The sequence below is a fragment of the Culex quinquefasciatus genome, chromosome 1 (genome assembly GCF_015732765.1).
Source record: "Culex quinquefasciatus strain JHB chromosome 1, VPISU_Cqui_1.0_pri_paternal, whole genome shotgun sequence".
NCBI lineage: Eukaryota > Metazoa > Arthropoda > Insecta > Diptera > Culicidae > Culex > Culex quinquefasciatus.
In genome coordinates, this window is record NC_051861.1 from 104,481,276 (window position 1) to 104,509,157 (window position 27,882).

Sequence of the window (27,882 nt, forward strand, 5' to 3'; positions counted from 1 at the left end):
TTGCTGCTGCTGCTATCTCTGCATTGTATGTGTGTGTGCTTGTTTATGTGTGTAAAATGTGTGGTTCGATTTATTTATGTGTTTATGCCCTTCACTGTGTTTAATGTTATCAGCTTACATAAAAGTAACTTAAACAAGCGCTGCCCTAATGTTAGCATTTTAACCATCTTTAAAAAAGTATCTCTCTCTTTTTTGCGTTGCGGTTCTAAACCATACAAAAAAAGTCTTCCCAATCGGCAACAACGACATCATCACCTTCGTCCTCCGCTCCACCTTACTTAACTTTTATCATGTGTAGTAATAATATTTAATAGGTAGTTTCACTTGCACTCTTTCTCCACTTTTTTTGCATAACGTTAAATTTATTTTGGAATCTTTGTTTCATGTTCACTTTACTTGTTTTGGATTAAAAAATTGTGTGCTACATATATCATCAACCGAGGCCAAGCGGAATAAATAAACAGTTCAAAACGAAACAATTTGTAAAAATTCTCCGAAAAAAAAGTGTTGTTTTATTTTCCCCTTTAACGATTAGTAGACTCTAACACCTTCCTGACCAACTCAGCAGCGAGAAGTTTGTAGGTTTTCGGTTTTGTGAGTGTGCCTAGTTCAAGGTGTGTATACATGTGTGTGTTTGAAACAGATTTACTCCTCTTTTCTTTTCTGTTTTGTTGGTTGTAAATAGTAGTCATCTTTAGATTATTTTTATCTCTTGCTCTTTTTTTCTCTCTCTCCAACTTATTTTTTGCGATTGGACTTTTCCGAATTGTTTTTACTTGCTCTTCTTCTTCTTCCTCACTTGTGTTAATCGTTTTATAAATTTTATATTATATTAATACCAAGACACCGTTAATTGTTTATGGGTATGTATTTGTATGTACTGTTTTACGCTCTCAGTTTTACTCTACTCCAATGTTGCGTGTGTTTGCTGTTTTTAATAGCAGTTTAGAAGGAGTGCGTAGCAAAAAAAAGAAGATAGCCTTTGTATATGTGTGTGAGTGTGTGGTTGTGTGCGGTAAGTACACCGATCTCTGTTTTGTTTGCTAGTTTTTTTTTTTATTTTGCGTCGAGGGGGAGAAGAACAGCGTTTTGCGTGGCGTAGTGTTCACAGTTTGCTTTTGGTTTTATTTTGTTGCAGTTTTAGAAAAATAATTGGAAAAGACCACACTGAAAGCCAATCAACAGTTTACTTATGCATCATAATAGGCTCATATCAAAAACGATCGTCAAAAAGCAAATTATGACAGTCAAATAAAAAAAAAAGTCATGTTTTGTTTGATTTATATAAAAAATTCTTAATTTGTACTAAACCTCAGCAATTCCTCAAGTCTTATCACTCCACAGCACTTGATCACAAATTGGGCTGATAAAAAATGACGAGTGGGGCATCGTTCTCTTTTTTCAAACATAAAAATGTTCATTAAAAATTTCAAAATTGTTCACATTAAGCCAACCCTTTCATATATTCTCTTCGCTTTGTTTATAAAATTCCACAAAAGAAACTAATAAAAAAATATTTTACAATAAGTAAAAACTTTTTTAATGTTTTACAATCAAATTCAATCGAGGTAAAAATCCTCAAAAAAAATATTGTTCAAACTCAAAAAATCTTTCATAAAAAAAGTTATTTATTTGAAAACAATTGTTACAGAACACAAACTAAAGCCATCCCGAGCAGACGGAAATAACTTTGGAATAGCATTTTTTGATATTAAAAATAGTAGGCCAAAACATTTTATGTTATTTATAACAAGTTTTGTTATTTACCGTTATGATTTTTTTTTTGTTATTGTAATAATAAACTAATAACATTTTAAGTTATTCTTTGAACAAATCATTGTTATTATTTTATTTGATATTAAAAATAGTAGGCCAATAACATTTTATGTTATTTAAAACAAGTTTTGTTATTTACCGTTATGATTTTTTTTAATTGTAATAATAAACTAATAACATTTTAAGTTATTCTTCAAACAAATCATTGTAATTATTTTTTGTTATTTTAGCAACTAATCCGAAATTTTATACCCAAGTTTTGTTATGATAGCATAAACTGTTATTCAACTCTTATGCCAAAAATGATATTTCACGAAAAATCCATAACACTTTCTGTTTTTTAACAGTATTTGTTATTGAAATGGCATGAATTTTGTTATTACGGGACCATCCATAAATCACGTGGACACTTTTTTGGGAATCTGTCACCCCCCCCCCCCCCCTTTCGTGGACAATAGTCCATACAAAAAAAAACTTTTTTGTATAGATCGTGGACAATCGCCATACCCCCCCCCCCCTAAAGTGTCCACGTGGTTTATGGATGGTCCCTACCGTCTGCCAGGGATTTAAAATGGTTTTTCATCCATTCAATCCAAAGTTCAAACATTTTAAAATTCAGAACTTATAAGTGCTATATTTAGTATATTTAATTATTCAAATTTCGGAAATCCATAAGTTGTTTTTTTTTTTAATCTTTGAAGTTCTATTTTTTTCAAAAGGCCCTATAAACAATGAGATTTCCTATGATTATTGGACCTATTCAAATAAAACTCTAGTATTGTTTTACTTATTTCAAAGATTTGCCATTCTAGAATTTTAGAATTTTAAAATCACCAGATTCTTAATTTAAAATTTTTAATATTTTTTAAAAAAATCCCATTTTTAACTATTACATTTAAAAAAAATTAAAATACAATTTTCAAAAATAAGTTAATTCTTCAAATTCTCAAGAATCAGAACTCTTTAAAATAATTGCACCAACATTCCTCAAATTTTAAAAATCAAATATTTAAAACTCAAAATCCAATTTGAAAAAAAAAACACTCGCTTTAAAAAAATAATAAAATATTGATTCTTGGAATCAAATCAAATTTAGTTGCTCTAAAATATTTTAAATAATCAAAATTTTTAAACATTTTTTTAAATTTATTTGTTCACTACATTATTTTATCTTTAAAATAATATGTTTTTTAAATATTATAATTTATAATTTTTTACGAACTGGAATTGAATTTCATATTTTTTAATAATTTAGAGTATTTTTAAATTTATTGGGATTTTAAAATGATCAAATCAAAGAACTCTTTTACTTATTTTTATGATTTGAAATTCTAGAATGCAAGAATTTTTCAATTTTATAATCACCGAATTTTTAATTTTGCGAAAATCTCAGTTTAAAATATAATTTTCAAAAGTTGAAAGAAATTCTCAAAATTAAAGAATTAAATTCTATAAAATTACTGCACCAAAATTCCATATTTCAAAAATTGTTCAAATCAAATATAAAAAAAAAACAATTTAAAAAAACACTCAATTTAGTAAAAAATCAATAAAATATTTATTCTTGGACTCAACCAAAAAGAAACTTTAAATTCTAAACGCAAACGTCTCGACAATTTAATTTTGTTAAGTCAGAAAACCTGAAAAAAATTCCATTATTTTCATTCAATTCTAAAGATTTGAAATTAAATAATTTTGATACCGTAAACTGGGGTGACTTTGATAGCCCGGGGTGACATTGATAGAAATTTGATTTGGCAACTATTTTTTATACATCCAATGTAACAGTCACATTTTTGCATATATGTTCGATAATAAGCTTTCCCTTAATGCATACATACTCAAAATTCTCAAAATTGTTTAAATATTAATTTGACGGACATTTGAAAAACCTATCAAAGTCACCCCGGGCTATCAAAGTCACCTCAGTTTACGGTATTCAAAAATCCATTAATTGAAAAATTTAAAAAAAGCTATTTTTTTTAATTTTTCGGATCCCGAAATTCTTCAGATTATTTGAAATATTTTAAAGCAAAAGAAAATGCTTTAAAATATTTCAAATAATCTTAATTGTTTTTATTTTCTTATTTAGAATTTAAGAAATAAGTAATTTTAAGAATTTTTTTTGGGATTAAAGAATTATAAAAAAAAAACTAGAATTAAAAACACAATTTTAGAATTTTTGAATTATAGCATTGAAGAATTTATGAAATCAAGAATTTTAGAATGTTTAGCTTTTATGGATTATTATAATTATAAATCCCATTTTTTTTTTATTTTTTTTTTCAAGAACAACATTTTTTTTAGATTTAGGTTTTAGAATTTAAAAACCTTTAAACTTTAGTCTTTCTGGATTTTCAGAAATTAGAAATCTTGCAATTCAAGTTTTTTTTTTAAATTTTGAAGTCTTAGAATTTTTGTTTTTTTTTCTTCAGTTTTAGAATTTAAAAAATGCCGAATTTTAGAATTATTCAACTATGGGTTATTTTTGTATTTTTTGGATATTAAAACATTCAGAATTTATGAATTTAAAGCATTCTGTATCATATTTTCGTTTGTTGGATTTCCAGAAAAAAAGAAAACTCTTAAATTTGAGATTTTTTGAATTTGCAAAACTTCTAAGTTTAAAAACATATATTTTTTTACAAGAATTTTAAACAAGAATTTTAAACTTCAAACTGTTTGAAATTATTAGATTTTTAAATTGTGAACAAAATGAAAAACATGCATTAAAAACATACAGAATAACAAAAAACAATTTTTAAAAAGCTTGAACCAACATTAAGCATTAAACGAATCTTTCATATTTTTAGAAGAAAACTGCCTAACTTTTAAATTTTCTCGAAAATGTGTGCAATTGAAACGTTTTTTTCTGTGTGCTTTTAAGGCTGTAAAAAGTGTAACAAGTGCAAAACTTTGGGAAAATAAATTGAAACCGTGATTCAGAACAATTATTACGCATCGTGCAATTGCGGCAACAGCACACGATTGACAGCATTTCTCGTTCGTAATCGCCATCGCCATCATCACCATCATTGTCGTTTGAACAAACACAGATTCACAAAAACAACGACCGAATACAACACACAGGACGCGAACATGTTTTTTTTTTGTTTTGTTTTGTAAAGCCATTTTGTTTTTATGTGCAAATCTTATCCACCCTAAAACATGCAACTAATTTTCCTCCGGCTCACAAACTTTCGCTCTTTTCGAGGACGTTTTTTTCCTATTTCTTCTGTTTTCTTGTCGCTAAAAAACCGAGTTATAAAAATAAACAACTCTATCTGCTCTGACTGCTGACCTCCCCCACTCAGAAAAAAAAAACTCAACTCTCTCTCTCTCTCTCTCTGACTGTTGTTAAATCTATGTTAAAATCCAAACATATCGCAAATGCTGTGCTGATCCAGGAATGGCCTATTGTGGACTGTTGTCTCCCCCTCGTCGTCGTCACTATCGTCACTTTCGTCACCCCCACTTCTTCTTGCTCTTCTTCTGCTATTGCTACTGCTGCTGTTCCTTCCCCGGTTGCCGCCATCGAGGCGTCACTCGTCCTTGGCCTTTCCGCCGTCACCGCTTCCGGCCGCCGCCACCAGATCTTCCGCCTTGGAGGGAGCGTCGTCACTTGTGGCCGTCGCCACCGGAGCAGTCTTCTTTGGCGATGAAGGGATTGCTGGTGCGGCTGTTTTGCTGGCCGTCGTCGGAGTGGACGACTCGTTCGGGGTGTCCTCGTCCTCGTCCGAGTAGCTGGTCGGTTGCTCACCCGGCTTGAGCAGGCGACCAACTAGGACGTACTTTTCTGGAAAAAGAAGCAGAGGGGAAATTTAATTAACAAACCAATTAGGAAGAGGAAGAGAAAGCTGATGAAAGAGCCCTTACCCTTGAACTGCATCTCCCACTCCCGCACCGATTCCATCTCCATCGGGGACAGGTCGCTCAGGTCGTCCCACTCGGCCGCGTCGTTGCTGGTCACGCTGAACGTGGCGAGACCGCGGGACGCGTCCCGGCCGCCGAACGCCGCGTACGGGCCACCTGTGGAGCAGAAGAAGAGATAAAAGATTGATTAGTTGAAGGTTCGAAGGGACCATCCATAAAACAGGTGGGAACTTCTTGGAAATTTCAGACCCTCTTGTGGACCAGATTAGGCCAACATTAATAATTTCAGTACATCCGAGACTACCCGAAAAATTATAGCGGCCAGCCCTTCCTCGTTGTGTTTACCGCAGAGAGGACTCTGAGAACGGATCACATGTCACAGAATCTAGAGAGGAGGAAGGATGCGAGGACATACCGTACCAAACGCTCCAGTTTGAAGCTGCAAAAGTACTAACCAGAAATCACTTTTTATCTAATCAATTCTCAATTTTAAGAATTTTTTTGTTTTTTTACAATAAATATTAAATAAAGCAAAAGAAATATACCAAATTTCATTTCGTTTGGTACCCATATTGCATATTTTGAAAATGAGTATTTTTCAAAAAAATACGGTTATTTATGAAAATTTTATTATTTTCCAAATAAAACTCTAATAGCAGGCCAAGTGCGAATGATGCTGATGATACCTCTTCAGTTGACGCTCAGGCGAGGAACATCCTGGAAGGAGCGTCACTGACTACGTCCGTAGTCCTGTTAGATCATACTTGATCAAGACAGTATAGCTCTGGTTCCTTGCAAGTGTCCTATTTTCTTACCTCCACGTTGGCTTGGTTTTCATGATGACCTAGCTGGTGGCCTGTGGAAACGGATCGTAAACCTTTGACCACCGTGGGTCAAAGTCGAGACGGCTAAAAGAAAGGGCGCGACAATGTGGGAAAGGAAGTAATTTGTGATTGTAGACGGTATTGTTTTGATTCGCAGTATGTTGAGTCAACTGCTGTGGATGTACCTGAAACATCGCACAACGGGGTTTCCCTTCTTTCCATTTCATCTACCACCTATCTTCTGTTTATTTTGTTTCACTGATTTTCTAACGCGGCTCTGTTTACTATCCTCCATTTCGATTGTACTCATTTGATTCTCTTGTTTCTCAACGCTTTTTCACTCTATTTTACCAATTGATGCTGCTGTAACATACTTTCTGCTTTCCCTGCTTTCCCCCTTCCCAACCAATCAATCAATCAATCAATCAATCAATCCTTAATTTGGCAAAAAATTTTGTTTATCATGTGCTTTTTCTTTATTTGTCTATTTGAATAATTCAATATTCATTTTGGGCCAATATTCAAATTTGGGCCTATAAATTGCCCTCAATACAATCTAAGCTTGTTTTTTTACCTCTATTTATTAATTATTGTTAATTTCTTTATCTACTTTATAAATTACTATCTTTCTTTTACTATTGATTCTTCAAATAGTATATTTCTTTCACTGTCCATTGTTTTCAATCTTTACCCTTTTCTTCAAACAAATGAGGTTCGAGCCCTTACTCATTTTTGGAGTGATCAAAGAATTAACACAAATATTACTATTGTACTTTTGAAAAACTTTTATAAAATGCTTAGGACCAAAATTGTAACAAAACACCGCGACAAAAGAAATAGCAACATAAAAACACGACTCAACACTAGGAAAGATTTCAGGAGAAAACAAAACACAGTAAATAACAACTAGTTTTTGAATTCAAACTAAAAATAAAACAGTTTTTGCTTTAATGAAAGTTGTTAGGCACACTATAAATGGTTAGGCGCTTATACTTACATCAAACCCTACGTAATGTACCACCCCCGGCCGAGTTAAAATGCGTAACCGGAAAAGAAGGTGTGCATGCCTGGCACGAACACTCAAAGCGTGTTCTAGCGTGCTGCTCGTACTGACTCAGAGCAAGGGTGAGATGTAGGTGTAAGGGCAGTGCGTGTTTGTCGGGAACCTAGTGCATAAGATCGGTCAAGGCCCGTTCTTACACTGAAAATTGCGAATTGCGAATTTTCCAAATAAAACTCTAATAAATTGAAAAAAGCATCCGAAATTTCAATTCTGTTAATACCCATATTGCAAATTTTGAAAATCTAAGTATTTTCGAAAAAATATGTTATTTTGTGAATATTTTTGTATTAAAAAAAAACTCTTATAGATTGAAAAAGCATACAAAATTTAGCTTCGTTCGTTGCAATATGGGTGCAAATTTTAAAAATTTGAGTATTTTCGAAAGAATACGGTATTATGTGAAATTTTTAGTAGTTTATAAAAATATTTTAATTACTTAAATAAGGCGGCTGCCAATATTTTTCAAGGTTTTGTCCCTGGGCTCTGGCCGGGGTTGAGGAAAGGGGGAGGGGGGAGGTGGGGGGCTTTTGGAGTAACAAAAAATAAATATTGAAAAATTTGACAAAAAAAGAACTTAAACATTGAAAATTTTCAAAAATTCAAAAGATTTTGAAACCAATACAAACATGCTAAAAGTGATTCTAAACGCAGGGAAACGCATTTTAAATTTATTTCAGCTGATTGTACTTAAATTGCCGTTGAATTTTTTTTTAAGATTTTAGAATAAAAAAATTCACCCCCTGATTTTTTGGGTCAATTTAAAAGGAGGGGAGGAACAAAAAGAAAGCAAACATAATTTCGCTTCATTTGATTCAAATATTGCAAATTATGAAAATTTTAATATTTTCGAAAAAATACGATGTTTTGGGAACAATTTAGAGAAAATATTTATACCTTGAAAATTACTACAGTTTCAAAAAACATATTTTTAGTGAAAGCATTGAAATGATGTTAAATTCATATGGTTAAATTAATTGATTTTAGAAAGATTTAAAAAAAATAGTTATTGTTCATTATTGGCGATAAGATTATCGCCGATAGAATTACCAAAAATAACGATAACGATACACAGAAAAAAATATGTAAATTTACACAGCACGTAATTACTGTTTCTTATGTAAACTCACTCAATGTAATGTTGAAATATGATGTAAAGAGCAAAAAGTCATGGAAATTACTCCAATGTAAATCTAAATCTAATGTAAATCATGAATCTAATGGAAACGTTGAGCATGGAAACTCAAATCTGATGAATTTCTACCCGTGTTCGGCTTCCTGTAAATTCCTATTTATTGTAAATCATATATCCAATGTATTTCTGCCAAACGTTGACTTCAAAACTACCCGAACTAAAAATAGTAATATTTGGTTCTCTTTCTATCGCTCTCATACTTCGCTGGCCCACTGCCTGAGCCTCGCCCTGAACAAGTTGATGCTTTAGCCGATCGTTTATAAAATGCGAAGATGGCTCAGTCGGCAGCGGGTAGCAGCAGTAACACCGAACTTTCTACCCGTTGCCCGTACGATTCCAGTCCAGCGTTATTCCACTTGGCCGTCGACGAGAAAGCGTCCACTACCTGTGAAACAACTTTATAAAATGAGAATTTCCTTTTGCTGCCCGCCTCACTCATTTTAAAATAGAACATAGGCCACACCCTTTTCCTACTGCAATCCAAGTCGAGCTTCTCATTCCCATTGGCCAATCAGAATTAGTTGATTCGAACTAATGTAAATTCCAAAAGTAATGTAAATTCCAAAACTAATGTAAATTTTCAAAACTAATGTAAATTTCCAATGAATCAAATGTAAATTTCCAATGAACCTAATGTTAATATACATCATTTATCATGATACCTTTTGGTACATGATAAATAATGTAAATTTACAGAAATATTTTTTTCTGTGTAGACGATAATATTTTCGACGATAATTTTATCGATTAACAACCTTTACGATTATTATTGGTTTTTTTTATTTAAAAAATCAGCATATGATATTATAAAAACAGTTTTTGGACCGTTTCAAATTTAAGGGGTTGATTTGAATATTTTGTAAATACAGCAATTCCATTTGAAAAGAGCCTAAACCAAAAAAACAGTTCTCGATCGGGGTCAAATTTGGCCACAATAATAAGACCCGTATTTTTTTGTTTGGCCATTAGGGAGACCTACATCGTGCTAGGGTAGTTCGAAAAATGGCCATTTTCGTATTTTTTTTTTGCAAAAACGTCTTTTTCAAAAAATCATATCTCCATGCACGCCATTTCATCCAATTTTAGGTTATCGCTGAAATTTTAAAGTTATCGCAGTTTTAGTGAAAAAAGTTGATTATTTGACGATTTCGTCATTTTCCCGTTTTTTTCAAAAAATCATATCTCCGAAACGTAAGGTTCGACATCGCCAATTTTTTTATATGTTATGTAAAATTTTCCGAGGAATTCGATAAAAATATTTTCAGACATAAGCCTCTTTGGTCCAGACACGGTCAAAACATCATTTTTAAGTTTTTATGCGACTTTTTGAAATGTTAAGCTAGATTTTTGAAACTTCTTACTATTTGTCCCAAATAGCCAAACTCATCACCTTTCTTTTGCGTATAAAACAGCTAAAATCGGATGAAATGGCGCGAAGATATGATTTTTCGAAAAAAAGAGGTTTTTGCGAAAATCGACAAAAATAGCCATTTTTCGAACCACCTTAGCACGATTTAAGTCACCCTAATGGCCAAATAAAAAAATACGAATCTAATTATTTTGGCCAAGGAACCCCCAAAAAAAATTTGAGCCCGATCGGAGAACTTTTTTTTCGGTTTAGGCTCTTTTCAAATGGAATTGCTGAATATGTTTATTCGAGAGATTGGAAAATTTCTGAATACTTTATTTTCATCAAAAATTGGGACTAATATTTTCTAAGTTATCGTGTCTACACAAATAAACGCTATTTTTATGATGTAGAGAAAAGAATTGGCAGTGCTGACAATTTGTTGTAAAATCTTGATTTTGAAAAACGTGATTTTTTTTAATCTTGATTTTGGAAAACGTTGAAAAAAGTTAGAAAAAAATATGTTGGCATTATTTATTGTAGTTAAATTCAATGAATTTCGACCAACTCGTGTCCAAAAGTTAGCATTATTTGTCATATAAAGTCTAGATTTTTCAAAACGGTTATTTTGAATATTTTTTTTGTGTGAAAAGTCGAATTCAAATAAATTGTTGACTTTTCTAGACTTTCTATTTTTTCTACGAATTCCTAAGCAATACCTTAAATTTTGTTGAAGACACCAAATCGGTCCATCGATCTGGACCAACTTCTTTGGTGGAAATAATTCAAATCAAAATATATACTAAAAAATACAAAAAAAAAATAATACCAAACTAATTTGAACAAAGAAGGGACTTTTCCCCCTGCTAGCATCACTGATCAGCAATTTCACAAGAATGAAAAGCAAATCGTCTTATCGAGCAAACAGAAACTGACAGTCACCGTGTGCTTATCACGCAGCCCCTCCATTCTCCTCAAACAGTTTGATCACATTGAAAAAAAAAAGTGTGTGATAAAACAACTGCCTTCGCGTTGCACAACTTGAGCCGGTTACGCAAAAGTGTCACAGTAAAGCTGGTTAAATTTCACTTCATCGTGGAAAAATTAAAAAAAAATAAAGCAGTACATGATAACATCGCAGACAATTTCAAATTCGTGAAGGTCGTCGTCGGGTTTGTATTTTTCTACGCCCCGGGTGCCAATCGGATTGTCGTTAGTTTAAATTGCAAATTTACGACCGCACAAATGTGCGGTTGCGATCGGGTTTCGTTTCGCATTACTGGTTGGAATTGAGTAACTCAGAACGAGAATTTAGTTTGGAGAACAAAAAGTACTTTATGATGTGTGACTTTTCAGTAAACAAAATTGACCAAATATGTTGGGTTGCAATCTCGTGATATAATTGATAAGCACCTGCACTCGTTTGATTAGATAGGCATATTCTGACCTTGAAGTGAGAGGTCTTGTCTGAAAAAATAGAAGTCTGGTTATTATAATTTTGGGAATACTTTATCAGATAATCTACCATTATTTTTTGATAGGTCATAATTTTTTGTATATCAATTTATTAAATTATGCAATCTTACTATTTTAAAATTAATAAGCCTCTTATTTACCTTTCCATTCGTCATATTTTTGAATGTATGAATAAACTTTTCTCGGTTTGAAATTTAGGTTCTTAGAAATTGTAGCGTGTTTATTTCAAACAAAATTCATTAATAAATCAATTCCAGCTCAAATCAGGATTTTTTCTGGTACTTTTGTACCCGACCCTCTCCGATTTCAATGAAACTTTGTAGACATGTTATCCTACGCTTATATAACCCATTTTTGCGTATACGGAGCCAATTGTACTCGAAAATAACATTTAAGAAGGGCGTAAGGTATTTGAATATTTTTGTATTTTGTAATTTAAAAATTACTGTATCTCGAAGCCGTTGCGTCGTATCAAAAAGTGGTCAAAGACAAACTTATAGGAAATTAGACGGGCTTTCTGAAAAAATACACTGAAACAAAAATACACGCCACATCTATGAGATTTTTTGATTTTTAAGTCTAAAACTAAATTCAAGGGTGATGTCACGATTTTTTTTTTCGTTCAAAATTTTTGAGAAAATAGCCTTAAATGTGACCAAAAGACTGACGAAAAATACAGGATGGTATGTCGCTCCTAAAAAAATACAAAAATCATTTACTAAAACTGTTTTTTTGAAACGTGGTCTAAACGTCAAAATTTTTGAAAACCGGTAGTGGTTTCGATTCTCTAGACAATTTTACATAAAAGTCTCCATATTGACCATTGTCCTATGTCCAATCCTTGGGAAGATACAGCGGTTTTAAAAATGAAAATGTTGAAAAAACGGTTTTTTTTGTGGTTTTTAGCAATTTCTATATGACAGACTTGGTTGTCAGTCTCGTATATATTTTTACCGGAAAGCTCATCCAATTTTCCATAAGTTTTCCTTTACGTAATCAAATTTACTATCCTGGTTTCTACCACACTGAAAAAAATATTCTATTTTCAGTTATAAGCAATGTCATTAAGCTTATATCTGTAAGCCCTTACATCTAATTGAAATGCTGTCTAAGGCAAACTTATGGGAAATTGGACGAGCTTTCCGGTAAAAATATTTACGAGACTGAAAAACCAAGTCTGTCATATAGAAATTGCTAAAAACCACAAAAAAAACCCGTTTTTTCAACATTTTCATTTTTAAAACCGCTGTATCTTCCCAAGGATTGGACATAGGTCAATGGTCAATATGGAGACTTTTATGTAAAATTGTCTGGAAAATCGATTTCCACTAACGGTTTTCAAAAATTTTGACGTTCAGACCACTTTTCAAAAAAACAGTTTTAGTAAATGATTTTTGTATTTTTTTAGGAGCGACATACCATCCTGCATTTTTTGTCAGTCTTTTGGTCACATTTTAGGCTATTTCCTCAAAAATTTTGAACGAAAAAAAATCGTGACATCACCTTTAAATTTAAGTTTTATACTTAAAAATCAAAAAATCTCATAGATGTGGCGTGTATTTTTATTTCAGTGTATTTTTTCAGAAAGGCCGTCCAATTTCCTACAAGTTTGTCTTTGACCACTTTTTGATACGACGCAACGGCTTCGAGATACAGAAATTTTCAAATTACAAAATACAAAAATATTTAAATACCTTACGCCCTTCTCAAATGTTATTTTCGAGTACTATTGGCTCCATATACACAAAAATGGCTTATATAGGCCTAGGATAACATGTCTACAAAGTTTCATTGAAATCGGAGAGGGTGGGGTACAAAAGTACCCGAAAAAATCCTGATTTGAGCTGGAATTGCTCAATATTGTTGACGAATTATTTTTACAAGATATTTAATAACACTTGCATAAAAGGAAGCCTAATTGCATACAAGATGTAGCCGTAAAGAATAAAAATAAAGTTAAATTAAATTACATGATATTTTTTTTTAAATTGATTACATTAAGTATAATAAAATTTGGTGTAAAATGCATTCTAAAACTCTTTGTTCATTAAAATGTTAATATTATGGCTTCTTATTTCAATTTTAATATTTTTTTTGCCGCCTAAACTGCCGTTCTAAGCATAATTGTCCCATGTCATTTTTTGACGATTCTGACCTTTTGACATTTTTAAGTTTAGTTTGTCGTATAGGGGAAATTCTCGTATGTTTGGCAGGTTAAGCACTCGCTCCTAACTCCATCCAATTTGCTGACTTTCACTATTGAAACAACTTATTTTGAAAAACTATATATAGAAACTTGCTTGCTCACTTCCTATTGAGCTATTAATCACTCGATTTCAGTTGAAAACGCTTTTAATTAGCTTTAATTGAATGTCAAAGTTCTGACCTGCCAACATTAGAGGCACGCTGGAATTAGATGCTGTTCCCCTACTTCTAGAAGAACATATAAAATCTAGTACTTTGTTCGGAAACTCATCAAAAACAACACCAAGTCTGTTTGTCCCATCGCCGAACTTCTACGCATATTTGTCCCACCAAGTATTTTCTTTCACGAAATCATTAGTTATACGAAGCATTGAGTCTTGTTCACATACTGTATTGCAATAGGATCAAAAATAAGAGTGATAAACTTTTAACTGGGGCGATTGGGGACACATAGGACGAATAAGAACCCACGGGACAATTATGCGTAGAAACAAAGAAATCGATGGAAAAATTTCAACCGCGTTTTTCTTAGTTGCACTTTTTTGAACATGGGACAATTATGCGTAGAACGGCAGTAAACAGATGAGAAATATGTTTTTATATCAAAATTCACTTAATTTTCAAAACTAAATTTTCAAACGGCTTTGGCTAGATATCTCTGACTAAAAATTGTGTGAAATTCTAAAATAGTTATTTGAGATTTAAAGTTCCCATAACTTATTTTTATATTTTTAGAAATTTCCCCGAAAATGGCGAACATCTGTTTTTTTTCCACCCTGGTTATACAAAGAAGGAACTTTCACTGAAATTTTATTTATTTTTTTAAGAATTTCTCGTTCATATTGTTCGTTTTTTTTAGTTTTTGTTAGACTTGCTAATTTTTGCATAAACTTTTTATATCATGCTCGATTGAAAAAAAAAGTGGGGAATTGAAATATGTTACTTTTTTCCGAACATTGCCCATATTCTCCAGAACAGTACTGGAATCAAGTAGAGCTTTACATGCATGCAAAAATCACTATAAACAAAGAAGCAAAAACAATCAATGAAGGAGCAGCTCATTTTCAGTTCGAAATCATCATGCTCGTGCTCGTGCCGGTAGAGTAATCAGACCCCCCCATTTCAATTTCAAACGTGAAACGCTTGACTTGACCTTAGATTGAACTGCAATCGCACACACACACACACTGAGTGAGACAATAATGCATGAAACTTCGACAAACCACAGACTAAACGGACATAAATAATGGAACATTTTTATCAAAAACCTGTCAATCTAACTCACTAGAGCTATCTTCACAGTAAAAGAAAAGGGTAATAATACATTCTGAAATGTGTACCTCTGAAATCTGTAAATTTACCACTTTTCCGGTCTTAATTGAGGTAATTTACATCATGAAAAGTTAATACAAACCTTTACTTTTTTTACTGTGTAGTTGTGAGTTTTATAAAACTGTCAAACACTTGTAAATAAACTGTGGTGAATTTAAAGTTTCGTGGTGAGTTTCTGGATCATACAAATTGGCCAGAGCAAAAAAAAACTTTTTTTGAAAAAAAAAAAACACGTTTGTTTGTCTATGAACATATCAATGGTTGGTTTTTAGTTTCAGTTTTGCTAAGCTTTTACCTCATACTAGTAAGTTGCTTTAATTTTAAACTAAATAAATTATTACGGCACACACAAAGGCTTTTGCCTTTCTTACGCTAAAACAGAGGTGCGCGGCTTGACGTCAGAGTTTCGCTTCACTTTCAATTAATTCGTCATTTGAAGCCGCCACGTGGAATACGTGTATTGTTCGCTACCTCACGGTCTGGCAACTTTGGCTTTCTTGGGCTTCTTTCTCACTTTTTTACACTTTTTTTTTTTGCTTTTCCGTTATCAAATGCTGGCACTCAGGTAACCTCTCCCAAATTTGGGGCCTTCTCTCCCCCGGAAACCCGTTGCACTCTGCCACGGTCGGATGCGCTTCATTCACACCTTTTTTGTCTCTGTCTGTCTCTTCTGTGTCTGTCTCTAAAAGTGTAACTGGAGTGCAGTTTTTTCTATCGAGTTGCTTCTAAATGATTCCAGACCAGTAAGAGGGCGCCTAAAAAGCCGTTGGCTGTCAGAATTCACTTTGTGTTGGATTTTCAAGTTAAAGTTATTCGGAGCATTAGATTACTCAATTTCAATAAGATTTTTTTTATAGAAATTCTAAACATAATGTTAAAAACAAAAAAAAATCATCCTTATAATTTTGTAATGTCGATATCTCAGCAACTTATGGTCCGATTTTCAATGTTAAAACATGAAACATTCGTGAAATTTCCGATCTTTTCGAAAAAAATATTTTGAAAATTTTTAAATTAAGGCTAGCATTTTAAATGGGCGTAATATTCAATGTTTGGTCCTTTTAAATGTAAGTCTTGATTTAAAAAAAAATCAAAATATTTTTTTTCAAAGAGATTGGAAAATTTTACGAATGTTTCATGTTTTAACATTGAAAATCGGACCATTAGTTGCTGAGATATCGACATTAGAAAATGATGAGCTGTTTGGGTGAGACTTCGAAAACTTCAATTTTCCTGTTTCTATATCTTTAAGCCGCTGTTTTCTAAACTTTAAAAAAAATTTAGAAATTGTCACTCATGGTAACTTTTTTTAAAAATAATAAAACTGCAAATATTTTGCTAAAATCAAAATTTCGGTGGCTGTATCTTGAAAACAGAGCCTTTTATCAAAAAATCTGTAAAGAACTTTTCGATTGGAAATTCAAATTTACATTTAAAAAAAAATTGCATGAAATTTCGATTTTTTCCAAAAAATCACTATTATTTTTGTCCCCTAGAACCTAAAACATATCAAAAAATCTCGAAAATCAAAAAATACGTATTTTGGAAAAATAAGTTTTTGTAAAAGAAAAGTTGATTAAAAATCTGCAAATTTTTTTCCGCGTACCTATTTTTTTCTCAATAGTCCTCAACAAAAAATTCACTCAAAAGTTACAGCTGTTTCAATATTTACGTATCATTTTTGTATGGACAGCAGCCAAAATTGCATGGAGACTTGTATGGGTGAACAAGTGACACAAAATAGCATCTTTGGTCATAGGGAAGGCCTCCACAAAGTTTGAGCCAAATAAAAAAAAATACAAATAAAATCCATTTCCGGTTTTGGTAGAGAATGGCTCATATGTCAAAATAGATGTTTTAAGTTTAAATACGATTTTCGCGTTTTTTTTTTTTTTTTTGAAACGGTCGTTGCAAATATTTTTTTAAGTTTATGTCAAATTGAACAAAATTTTACCAAATATCGGTTGTACGATGAACAATAATGAGCTTTATTACCGAGTTTCAGTATTGTTGGCGGATGGCTTCGAACCTGGGTCGTCTTCGATGCCGTGGACTGTAAGACGGCAGCCACCTCCAACACGCCAGGGTAGAGACCCGGATGGAACCTGCCTCAGGTCCAGATTACGCCATGCATCGCCCGACGGCCTTCCCGATCGGTAGTGAATTTCTCCGACGCACAGTAAAACTCACGGTTAAAGTTTAAACGCACTATATTTAACACTTATCAGTTTTTTACTGTACAAATATACAAAGTGTACGGGCAGAGCCCGTGGCCTTCCAGGCCGGTCCCCTGGACCTAACTCAATCTAGAGTGGATCAATTAGTAAAATTATGCCTCCATTTGGAGATGACCCTTAAGAAGGTTCATCCCGAGCCCTTCTCCCGAGAGTACTCACTCTCCCTAATCTTGTCATCTCTTCCACATTATTCGTTAGCTTAAGTAGATTGTGTTGGTTCTGTTGGGTTAAAGATCACGAGCACAGTGGCCAACAGTGCTATAGTGACCAATACGCGCCTATTCCTAGGGTAGAGTTAAGTGACCTAAATTGGACCCAATATCCTTTGCCTTAGTCCCAAACAAGTATGTTTTACCGAATTACATAATTTTCAGTGTACCGAACTATTCAACAGTTGAATGTTCGGTAAACTTTACCGAATTCGGTAAAAAAAAACTAACTGTGCAAACATTACATCTTTAAGTTTATGTTTTATGTAGCCGTTTTATTCTCAAAAATATTAAATAGTGAAAAAACCCTAAATTTCAAGTTTTGTGTTCAAAACCAAATTGTTGAGGTTTGGTCCTTCCAAAGAATTAAACCAGTTTTTTTCCTAGTTTAGTTTTTATGAATACTCCTTACACAGTAAAAAAATCCGTGTAAAAACGCATGCAAAAGCATGTAATATTGTATGAGAAACGTGTACAAAAAAAGCATCCACGGAAGAAAAAAAGGATTTGCACACCTCAATAATAGAGCAGAAATCGATCTTTTTTGTTGAATTTTAATTTTTGTATTTTTTAATCCGGCTGAAACTTTTTTGGTGCCCTTGGTATGCCAAAAGAAACCATTTTGCATTATTAGTTTGTCCATATAATTTTCCATACAAATTTGGCAGCTGTCCATACAAAAATGATACATAAAAATTCAAAATTCTGTATCTTTTGAAGGAATTATAAGGACTACCCAAAAAAAAATGATACACGGTAAAAAAATTGGTGATTTTTAATTTAACATTTGTCACTAAAACTTGATTTGCAAAAAAACACTATTTTTAATTTTTTTTTATATATGTTTTAGGGGACATAAAATGCCAACATTTCAGAAATTTCCAGGTTGTGCAAAAAATGTTTGACCGAGTTATGAATTTTCGAATCAACACTATTTTTTTTCAAAAAATCTAAATATTGGTCGTAAAAATTTTTCAACTTCATTTTTCGATGCAAAATCAAATTTGCAATCAAAAAGTACTTCAGTGAAATTTTCATAAAATGGACCGGTTTCAAGTTATAGCCATATTTGGGATTTTTTTAAATAGTCACAGTTTTCCATTTTCTTAAATTTGTGAACATGTTTGCCCACTTTTGAAAAAAATATTTTTGAGAAGCTGAGAAAATTCTCTATATTTTGCTGTTTTTGAACTTTGTTGATACGACCTATACCTAGTTGCTGAAATATTGCCATGCAAAGGTTAAAAAAGCAGGAAAATTGATGTTTTCTAAGTCCCACCCAAACAACCCACCATTTTCTAACGTCGATATCTCAGCAACTAATGGTCCGATCCGATTTTCAATGTTAAAATATGAAACATTCGTAAAATTTTCAGATCTTTTCGAAAACAATACTTTTAAAATTTTCAAATCAAGACTAACATTTAAAGGCCAAACATTCAAAATTACGCCTTTTTGAAATGTTAGTCTTGATTTAAAAAAATGAAATTATTTTTTTCGGAAAGATCGCAAAATTTTACGAATGTTTCATATTTTCACATTGAAAATCGGACCATTAGTTGCTGAGATATCGACATTAGAAAATGGTGTGTTGTTTGGGTGGGACTTAGAAAACATCAATTTTCCTGTTTTTAAACCTTTTCATGGCAATATCTTAGCAACTAGGTATAGGTCGTATCAACAAAGTTCAAAAACAGCAAAATATAGAGAATTTTCTCAGCTTCTCAAAAATATTTTTTTCAAAAGTGGGCAAACATGTTCACAAATTTAAAAAAAAAGTAGAGAAAATAAATGAGAAAAAAAATGTAGAGAATTTTCTCAGCTTTTCAAAAATATTTTTTTTATAGTGGGCAAACATGTGCACTAATTTAAAAAAATGAAAAACTCGCTCAAAGATTTTTTGCACAACCTAGAAATTTCTGAAAAGTTGGCATTTGATGTCCTCTAAAACATATAAAAAAAAAATTGTGTTTTTTTGCAAATCAAGTTTTAGTGACAAAAAGTTAAATAAAAAATCACCAAAAAATTTTTTACCGTGTATCATTTTTTTCCAGTGACACCAAATCGATCGAAAAATTCCTTCAAAAGATACAAATTTTAGAATTTTCATTTATCATTTTTGTATGGCCAGCTGCCAAATTTGTATAGATAATTATATGGACAAACTAATAATGCAAAATGGCTTCTTTGGGCATACCGAAGGCACCAAAAAAGTTTCAGCCGGATTAAAAAATACATAAAAAATCGAATGACCGAAATCTCAGAGAATTGCTCAAGATTGCCGAAAACCATCTCAGGATTGAAATCGAATGTTGGGGTTCACGTGTGACAATATAGCACAATCTCGACGAATTGTGGGTGCGTCGTGCAAAAGGATGATGTCAGCTATATCGGGTGGAAGATTTCCCTCCAAGCACACGCGCGATCCCACTGCAATGAACCGTGATTCACATCACATCACAGTTGTCGACAGATTGGTTTCTCCAACCGGCGATCTAAAAATAGTCCAAAATCTCCATGACTTAATGTCTACTGCGTGTGATTGAGCTTCCGAAAAAAAAATCGGGACGTTTTGTTTATTCTCCAATTTATTCTGACCGCAGGACGTCAATTTAACGATTGTTCTAAATATTTAAATGCCAAATCTAGTTGAAACTTTTCAGGGCGATTTTTTGTTTCAACCCAACCCAAGTTTGTGTAATAGGGGTAGGCGTGGCTGAATGGTTACGCTGTTCGCTTTGTAAGCGGAAGGTTCTGGGTTCGATTCCCATCTGCTCCTATCGAGAAATTATGGAAAGAAGGAATTATGAACACATGAATACGAACGAAAAATTCATTAGCTCGCGGCGGGGTTCGATCCCCCGTCCTTTGGGTCAGCAGACAAAATGCTAACCACCAGACCATCGAGGCTTAGTTGTCTAGAAGGATTAAGAATGCTATAAGAATTCAAGAAACTTGATTGGAATCTGTGTGAACCTAAGAACAGGAAAATGCAATATTGAATGCAAGTTGAATTCAAGGACATTGGTTGCATAATTGTTAGGCGAATATTGAACTTTCAACACGACCAGAATTCACCACAAAAAGCTTGGTGAACCGAATTGGAAAGCTTCCAAAAATGAATCCAAGAACATGCGAAGAATTAAGGACTATAAATAGATTTGACCGGCCGCATCACTTACCACGGTGAATCCTGGCTTCACACCCATCTTACTAACACCCTCAAACCTCACGTGATACTTTGTCGAAGACGCAGCTGATTTAGCGGTCTTCATCACTCAAGTATCGGACTAAAATTCCTATCCACTTCCCCCGTGTCTTACCACTGGTCGTGGCCGGCGCTGTGATTGGCTAGCATGATAGGGACATTTGAGAGTTGCGAAGTGGTGATGATTGGTTCCTACTCTTCATCTGTGGTCCACGGAGCAATTCTTGGAGGTCCTGGTCAATAACAGAGTTGCAACTACGGGTAGACACCAATGCTATGCTATGCTATGCAACCCAACCCAAGTTTGTGTAAACTGTTTATGGTCCTCCTCAACCGGCCCTTTTTTCTGTGGTGGAACGACAGAACAGACAGTCGGATAAACGGATTTGAAAACATACATTGCAGTTGGTGGAAGTTGGTGTTCATCAGAGCCGCCCAATTAAAAAGTGGCTTCCTCCGTCGGCTTATGTTACAGCTTTTTTGATATTATTGTTCACACTCTTTTTCTTTTTAGTTTGATGTGTGCCCGATTGTAAAACTTTCTCGAACGTATCGGTAGAGCCACTGATGTAATGTTGTGGTTATGTTGTTGCTGGAGGCCAAGTTTATGTATACATGTGTTGCTATTGCTGTTTGGGTATTGGAATAATTTAAATCGAGATTTTTTACTACAAGTTGTGACCATGTGGCCTTCTGTATATTTAGAATAAGCACAAACCTGAACATGTTATATGATTTAAAATGGATGATTATTTTTGAATATTATAGAGAAATAAACAAATTCCGGCAAATCTAAAACAATTCAATGTGCAACCTATTCCATCCACACCCAGATTTGCGCCGCGTGTTCACCATTTGCACTTACTTCTCGCGGTTTATTGTTATTATCTTGCATACCCCTGACTAGGGGAAATATACCCTTTCTAATCAAACACCTATTTGTGCCATTTACTGGCCAAAAAGATCAAATTTAATGCACTTATGATCATAATTTCTATTTTGCGAGACCATTTCTCATCATTTTGGTGGCACACACATCCACACGCAGCTTAACTGCTTAACAAAAATCGCCATCAATATCTTTTCACTTGCGCTAACGATTTCAAAGCGCTTAAGATATAAAATTGCTTCCAACTACCGGCAACATGTTCTTTTGCCCATCAGTTAGTCACTCACTTGAAAAATAATCCCGAAACATGTAAATAATTAGCAAGCGCCATCAAAAAAACAAACGCATCAAGTCTTTTGACGTTTGACTTTTGACGACCTATTCCAATCGAAGGCTGAAGAAAACCGAGCGGGAAGCGAAGGCAAGTAAAGAACAAAGGGTGGCCACCAACACCACCAGCAGCGCCTTTTGGAGGGAGCCAGTGATGCCAGAAAACTTTTTTTATAAATACTACTTTTCGCGAGTGTTCGCTTAAAATTTCATCAATTTTGGCAGCACTAAACCCAAAAGAGCACTGGAAGAAAAAAAAAAGAACTAAGCTGAAAATAGAAAAATGGGCGTGGCCCAATGCACTCCACTGATTAGAATGCATTTGGGATATTTTGTTTTTAAATGCTTGTAAATGGAATAGCATAACTTTTAATAAAAGTGAAAATAAACAGAAATGTTCACAAAAAGTTGCTATACTCGTTGGTGTACTTGGCATTAGTAAATTTCAAGGAACACTCAAGATTATCCAGCATCATTCCAATACGACCGCTTATTAGGCTTAAAATGGGTATATTTCCCCTACGTACAAATAAGTGACGCATTCTAGGAAAAACCGTTGTCGAAATCGTTGCCACAAGAAAACGATTTGTAAATAATCACAAAAATTTACTTAATCGTACCTTGCAAGTCTTACATTACAACTGCGTAATTTTATCCAAAATAATTTAAAAATTGATATTCTTGCTTAAATCATTTGAATGAATCAGCTGTTTTTTAGTTTCAACCACATTCCAGTTTAGCGGTTACGATTACCCTGTTACAACCAGTTTTTTTCCGTATAGTAATCGGTCTCGTCGTTTGCGTACCACTTTTCAGCGAGACGACGCGATCGTAAAGTTTCGCTCTTCATTAGTCAGTCAACCGAAGCCAACCACCTCGGCTGCAACCGGCAAATTACCTATAGTTACTTTAACTAAAACAGTACTCGACTAACACCGACACACGCCACGGTTAAGTCAAGCAAGTCGATGTAAATCCACTCACATGCGGAGGAGAACCCGGGTTATGTCATTTCTTGCATGAGCCGGCTTTTGGGGGTAATTTGAGTGTTGTGTTCTTTTCCTTCTGTTTCTGGTTGTGAATATTTTAAGCGTAATCAAACGCACCGAATAGGATCACGACGACAATTGTCGAACAATACTAAACATTAACTAATTCAGGGTCTATTTCAATTTTTAAATTAAAAAAAGTCAGAAGTATCTTTTCAAATCCGTCAATCAACAATTTCGCAACTAGATGGCTCTAGTGAGATTCGATGATTAACGTCTGTTTTTCTGTGAGTATTGTTTTGCTGTTGATAAATTGTTTGTTCAAAACCTTAAAAAAAGCATTCAAGGGGAAATATAATTTAATCTAAACTAATATAACCTCAACAAGCGCAACCAGCCTTTCATTTCTTAAAACGACTAGACATACTGCGTACTGGTTTAACTGAAAAGATGATTCGTTGAAGGTAAAGATTGAGTTGGAGCACCAATTGTTCAAACAACAAAACAGTGATGGACATGAAAATTGATAATTCGAAAAGGAGCATCTTTTGAAATATGTGTTAAATGTTTAATGTTCTTTGTCATACTGGTCATGTCCGTAACATAATCACCTTTTTGACTTTAAATAACGTCTAACTCGGAAGAACCAAGGTGTCATTCTGAAAACCTTAGGTCGCAGGCCAGAAAACAAAATCTCGGTTCTCAAAATACCGCTATTATGAAAAAAAAATGTAATCCGAGATTTTGGGGTCCCTCGATTCCTTACACCATAGAGCACCTCTGTGCAAAAAATAAAAACATTCGCTGATGTAGTTTTCGAGATACAGCCCTTTTTAGATGTTACATCCGATTTTCAATCAGAAAACCAAAACAATCTATACAATTTTAGCATTTCAAAGAATATGCAATTCATGATAACGATGTTTTTTACTTCACATGAATGTCAAGTATCTCTGGGCCAAGTTTCCGATGGTTTGCTGATGTGGTTCTCCATTTTAAAATGTTATTTCCGACTTTTTCAAACAAATCTATAAAATCAATACAATTTCATCACTTAAAAGAATATGCATTTCGAGATAATGATGTTTTTTGCTATATATGACTCTCAAGTATCTCTGGACAAAGTTACAGAAAGTTTACTGACGTAGTTCTCGAGATACAGCCATTTTAAAATGTTAATTCCGACTTTTTACAAGAAAATCTATAAAATCAATACAATTTCAGCACTTTAAAGAATATGCAATTCGTGAAAATTATGCCATTTGCTTCTGATGACTGTTGAGTATATGAGATACAGCCATTTTAAAATGTTATTTCCGACTGTAAACTATCGGCTCTGAACAAATAAATTTGTCATGAATTCGATATATTGAAAATAACATTTTAAAATGGCTGTATCTCGAGAACTACATCAGCAAACCATCTGAAACTTGGCCCAGAGATACTTGACATTCATATGAAGCAAAAAAGATCGTTATCTCGAATTGCATATTCTTTGAAATGCTAAAATTGCATAGATTGTTTTGATATTCTTATTGAAAATCGGATGTAAAATCTTAAAATGGGTGAATCTCGAAAACTACTTCAGCGAATATTTTACTATTTGCAGCGAATATTTTTATTTTTTGCACAGAAGTGCTCTATGGTGCAAGGAATCGATAGACCCCAAAATCTCGGATTGCATATTTTTTTCATAATAACGGTATTTTGAGCACCGTGAACATGTAAGATTTCAGGTCCAATGAAAAGAGTAGTGCGTCTATCGCGGGAATTCCCGAATCCCGGGATTTTTTTATATGTTGTTCCGGGAATTACCGAAATTGATAAAAAATCTGATTATATTTTGGTCAGAAAATTCAGATTTGGTTTTGGAAATAGATGAACAATTGAATACTTAGTAATCGGTTAGAGTATAAAAACATCATTTTTTATGTATCAGCATAAATTTGGAATATTAGCGAAAATTGTTAAAATTTTAGGCTAGAGACCCGTAAAATACCTAGCGCTTAAAATATTTTCTATTTTATTAAATATGTTTTTTACGAAGACTGGGAATTATTTAATTTATATTTATTTATATTTATGGTTTTTTTATTGAACATGAAGTTATAAACTTATCTAAAATATTATTTGTTGTCGTTTTTTGTTGTCATATTAATAAAGAAATAAATAAATGGATAAATATATTAAATAAGAGACTATTTTAATTTGAATAACATTTGATTGAAAATTGTGGTTCATTTTAAATCCAAAGCACAAAAAAACAAATCATTTTTTATTTCTTTTCAGCTATCTAAAAACTGCTGTCCTTATTTAGATTAAAGTGTAATTTATCACCAGAACGTAGTATTGAGTAATTCTATGATTTCAAGCTTGAAAAACAAGACAAATATAATTAAAAAAAAAAACAATATAACAAAAAAAGAAAGACTAGCAAAAATATTTTATGCATAAATAGCTAATGTTTTTTTGGAAGAAAACAGATTTCGTCATATGTCTTTAAAAAATGAGGATAATTTTTTTTCAAAAATTTTCGATCCATTTTTTTCTAAGAAAAAAATATTGTTATCAATGAACAATACAATTTTACACGCAGAAACATGTTTTGTAGAATCAGCCTGTGCGAGGTTTGAATCAACAAAATTTTTGTTGAATATAATCAACAAACAAATCTTGATTTTCTCAATACCACAAAAGTGTTGTTTCGAAAAAGCTGCTTAGACGTTTAGCGTTGATTCAACAAAAATAATGATTTTCAAATCAACAAAACGTTTTGTTGATTCAAATATGTCTTATTTTTCTGCGTGTATGTATTTATTTTATTGTTTTAATTACATATTAACGTTTTTTATTTCCTGAGCTATCTCTCAGATTCAAAATGATGAGTGTTATCGTAATAAGTTTCTATTTTGATAGTTTATGTTGAATTTTTTATAAACAGTTTCATAAAAAATTGCTGATTTAAAAAATCGGGAGAAGTCCGGCCTTGTGAAAATCTGATTTGAGTGGCCACCCTAATAGTAGTTTATGCAACAAGTTGCAAAAAGAGGATTTTTTCAGCACGAGTCGTACATTTATCCAACGAGGTTTACCGAGTTGGATAAAAACGAAGAGTGCTGAAAAAATCAAGTTTTGCAACGAGTTCCATACAACATTTTTTGCAATTCCGAAAACACCCATTGAGTGAAATTTTATGTCAAATTTTCATGTATTTTGTCAATAAATCGTTTGAATCAAGAAAATGTTGAAAAGTGTTTCTTTTCGAAACAAGTGCTGAAAAGTTCAACTTTTCAGCACCCATTTCAGTGCTGAAAAGTAGAACTTTTCAGCACTTATTTTGAAAAGTGTTGCTATTCGATTCTGTTATTTTTGGTACAGAAAAGTAGGCTATTTCGTCGTTCAAGAATGACAGGAAAAGTAAGTAGTTTTACGACGGAATTGCAAAAAGTAACTTTTATCATCCTAAGGAGGTATTAGACTACGGAAAACAAACAAACCAACTCTCATATTTTGACAGTTTGTCTGCATTGTTTGTTTGCCAACATTTGTATGCAGAAACGTCAGTAAATTTCGTCAAAATGTCATTGAATATTTTGGAATTGTGTTATAAAAACGTTCAAACTTGACTTAAGAAGATAATTGTAAAGATAATAAAAATATAGGTATTCGATACAAAAGCTCTAAACGCTGTTGTCCACGCTCCATACAAAAAAATAAAATAAAAAGTATGGAACTTGTCCACAATGGGGGTTGAGATTTCCAAAGTTGTCCACGTGGTTTATGGATGGTCCCTAACCATAAATAAACAAAAAATATTGAAAAGTTTGTGTTTATGTACCAAGAATAAAACAACTCCACTTTGTCCCGAAAATTCCCAAAATTCCTTCACACACCCAACTCAACGATCTCTTTCTCCTTTCCAAACAATCAACAAGTACGTACCCATAACCGCCAGCAAGGCGTCTTCAATTTCAATCAGGCAACACTGCCTACGACGACGACGGTCCAACAAACACGAAATTCAGAGGAGGCCCAATCTGTTGCTGCACTAGACTCAAACCAACAACAACGTCCTTGCACCAAAATAAACCCCGAAAAAAAAGAAAGCAAAAAAAAACTCAACGACTCACCGGGTCCGTAGAATCGCTTTCCCTTGGTTACATCATACACGGTTCCGTTGACGGCCACGAGCACCCGCCCGTCGGGCTGGTTGCCGTCGAACGCCCGCAGCTCCGCCACCGTAAAGTCCTTCCTGAGGCGCGGCAGTTCCGGTTCCGGCGGCGGTGCTGCGGCCGGTTGCTGCCGGCTGCGGAAGATCTTGTACACCAGGATCGTGATGATGGCCACCAGCACCAGATTCAGCGGGCTGTAGATGATCTCGTTGATGACGCTGGCCAGGAAGCCAACCTCTTCGGGTTCACCGCCGCCGCCGCTGGTTTCCGGGATGATCTTCTCTTCGGCCATGGTGATGTGTTCCGGATTGGTTTTTGTTTTCACACAGACGCGCTGACGCAATCACACACACACACACAAAAGTGCACACACAATTTTATCACTGCCCCGCGGGGGGAGGGCAAAGCAACAGAAGTGTTGTAAGAAAAATAACTAGAGACGTAATAGCGAGTTTGCTTCTTCCGGAGGGTGGCAAGAGGGGAATCACTTGGAGTAGCTGGTCAACACACCATCTGGAACGGTCGCGTAGCTGGATTTAGCACTCGCTAGCTTGGCAAACGGCGCCAGTGGAAAGCAACCGGAACCGGAATTGGACACACGACGGAATGCAACGGAACACGACGGCACAACAGGGAATCGGGGTTTGCTTTTTTTTTTCTTTGCTCGCGACGGAGGAAAAATTTTTCGTTTGCGACCTTTCGACTCGCGTTGACGTCTTGGGAATGACGAGATAGAAAAGAACTTCGGGTGCGCTGCTT

At 33.7% G+C, this 27,882-nt stretch overlaps 1 protein-coding gene across 2 annotated transcripts; it reads right to left on the reverse strand.

The window, feature by feature from the left end:
• On the reverse strand, positions 1–27,882 carry LOC6054818 (membrane-associated progesterone receptor component 1). 2 transcript variants are annotated; one of them, XM_038258944.1, is made up of 4 exons: positions 27,082–27,882; positions 5,653–5,805; positions 5,282–5,572; positions 1–16 (listed from the first exon to the last, which is right to left on the reverse strand). In XM_038258944.1, exons 1-3 carry the CDS (start codon positions 27,413–27,415, stop codon positions 5,319–5,321), a joined length of 741 nt encoding a protein of 246 aa, XP_038114872.1. In that variant the 5' UTR covers positions 27,416–27,882; the 3' UTR covers positions 1–16; positions 5,282–5,318. The 2 variants fall into 2 exon arrangements, with proteins under 2 accessions (XP_038114872.1, XP_038114869.1); XM_038258941.1 differs by lacking the exon at positions 1–16 and having other exon boundaries at positions 4,781–5,572.

Excerpts from the sequence above, each read along its gene's own strand:
- LOC6054818 (XM_038258944.1), bottom strand. The coding sequence starts at position 27,415 with ATGGCCGAAGAGAAGATCATCCCGGAAACCAGCGGCGGCGGCGGTGAA. Across the intron at positions 5,806-27,081 it reads AAAGCGATTCTACGGACCCG|GTGGCCCGTACGCGGCGTTC; the intron begins GTGAGTCGTTGA and ends TCTGCTCCACAG. Across the intron at positions 5,573-5,652 it reads GTGGGAGATGCAGTTCAAGG|AAAAGTACGTCCTAGTTGGT; the intron begins GTAAGGGCTCTT and ends TTCTTTTTCCAG.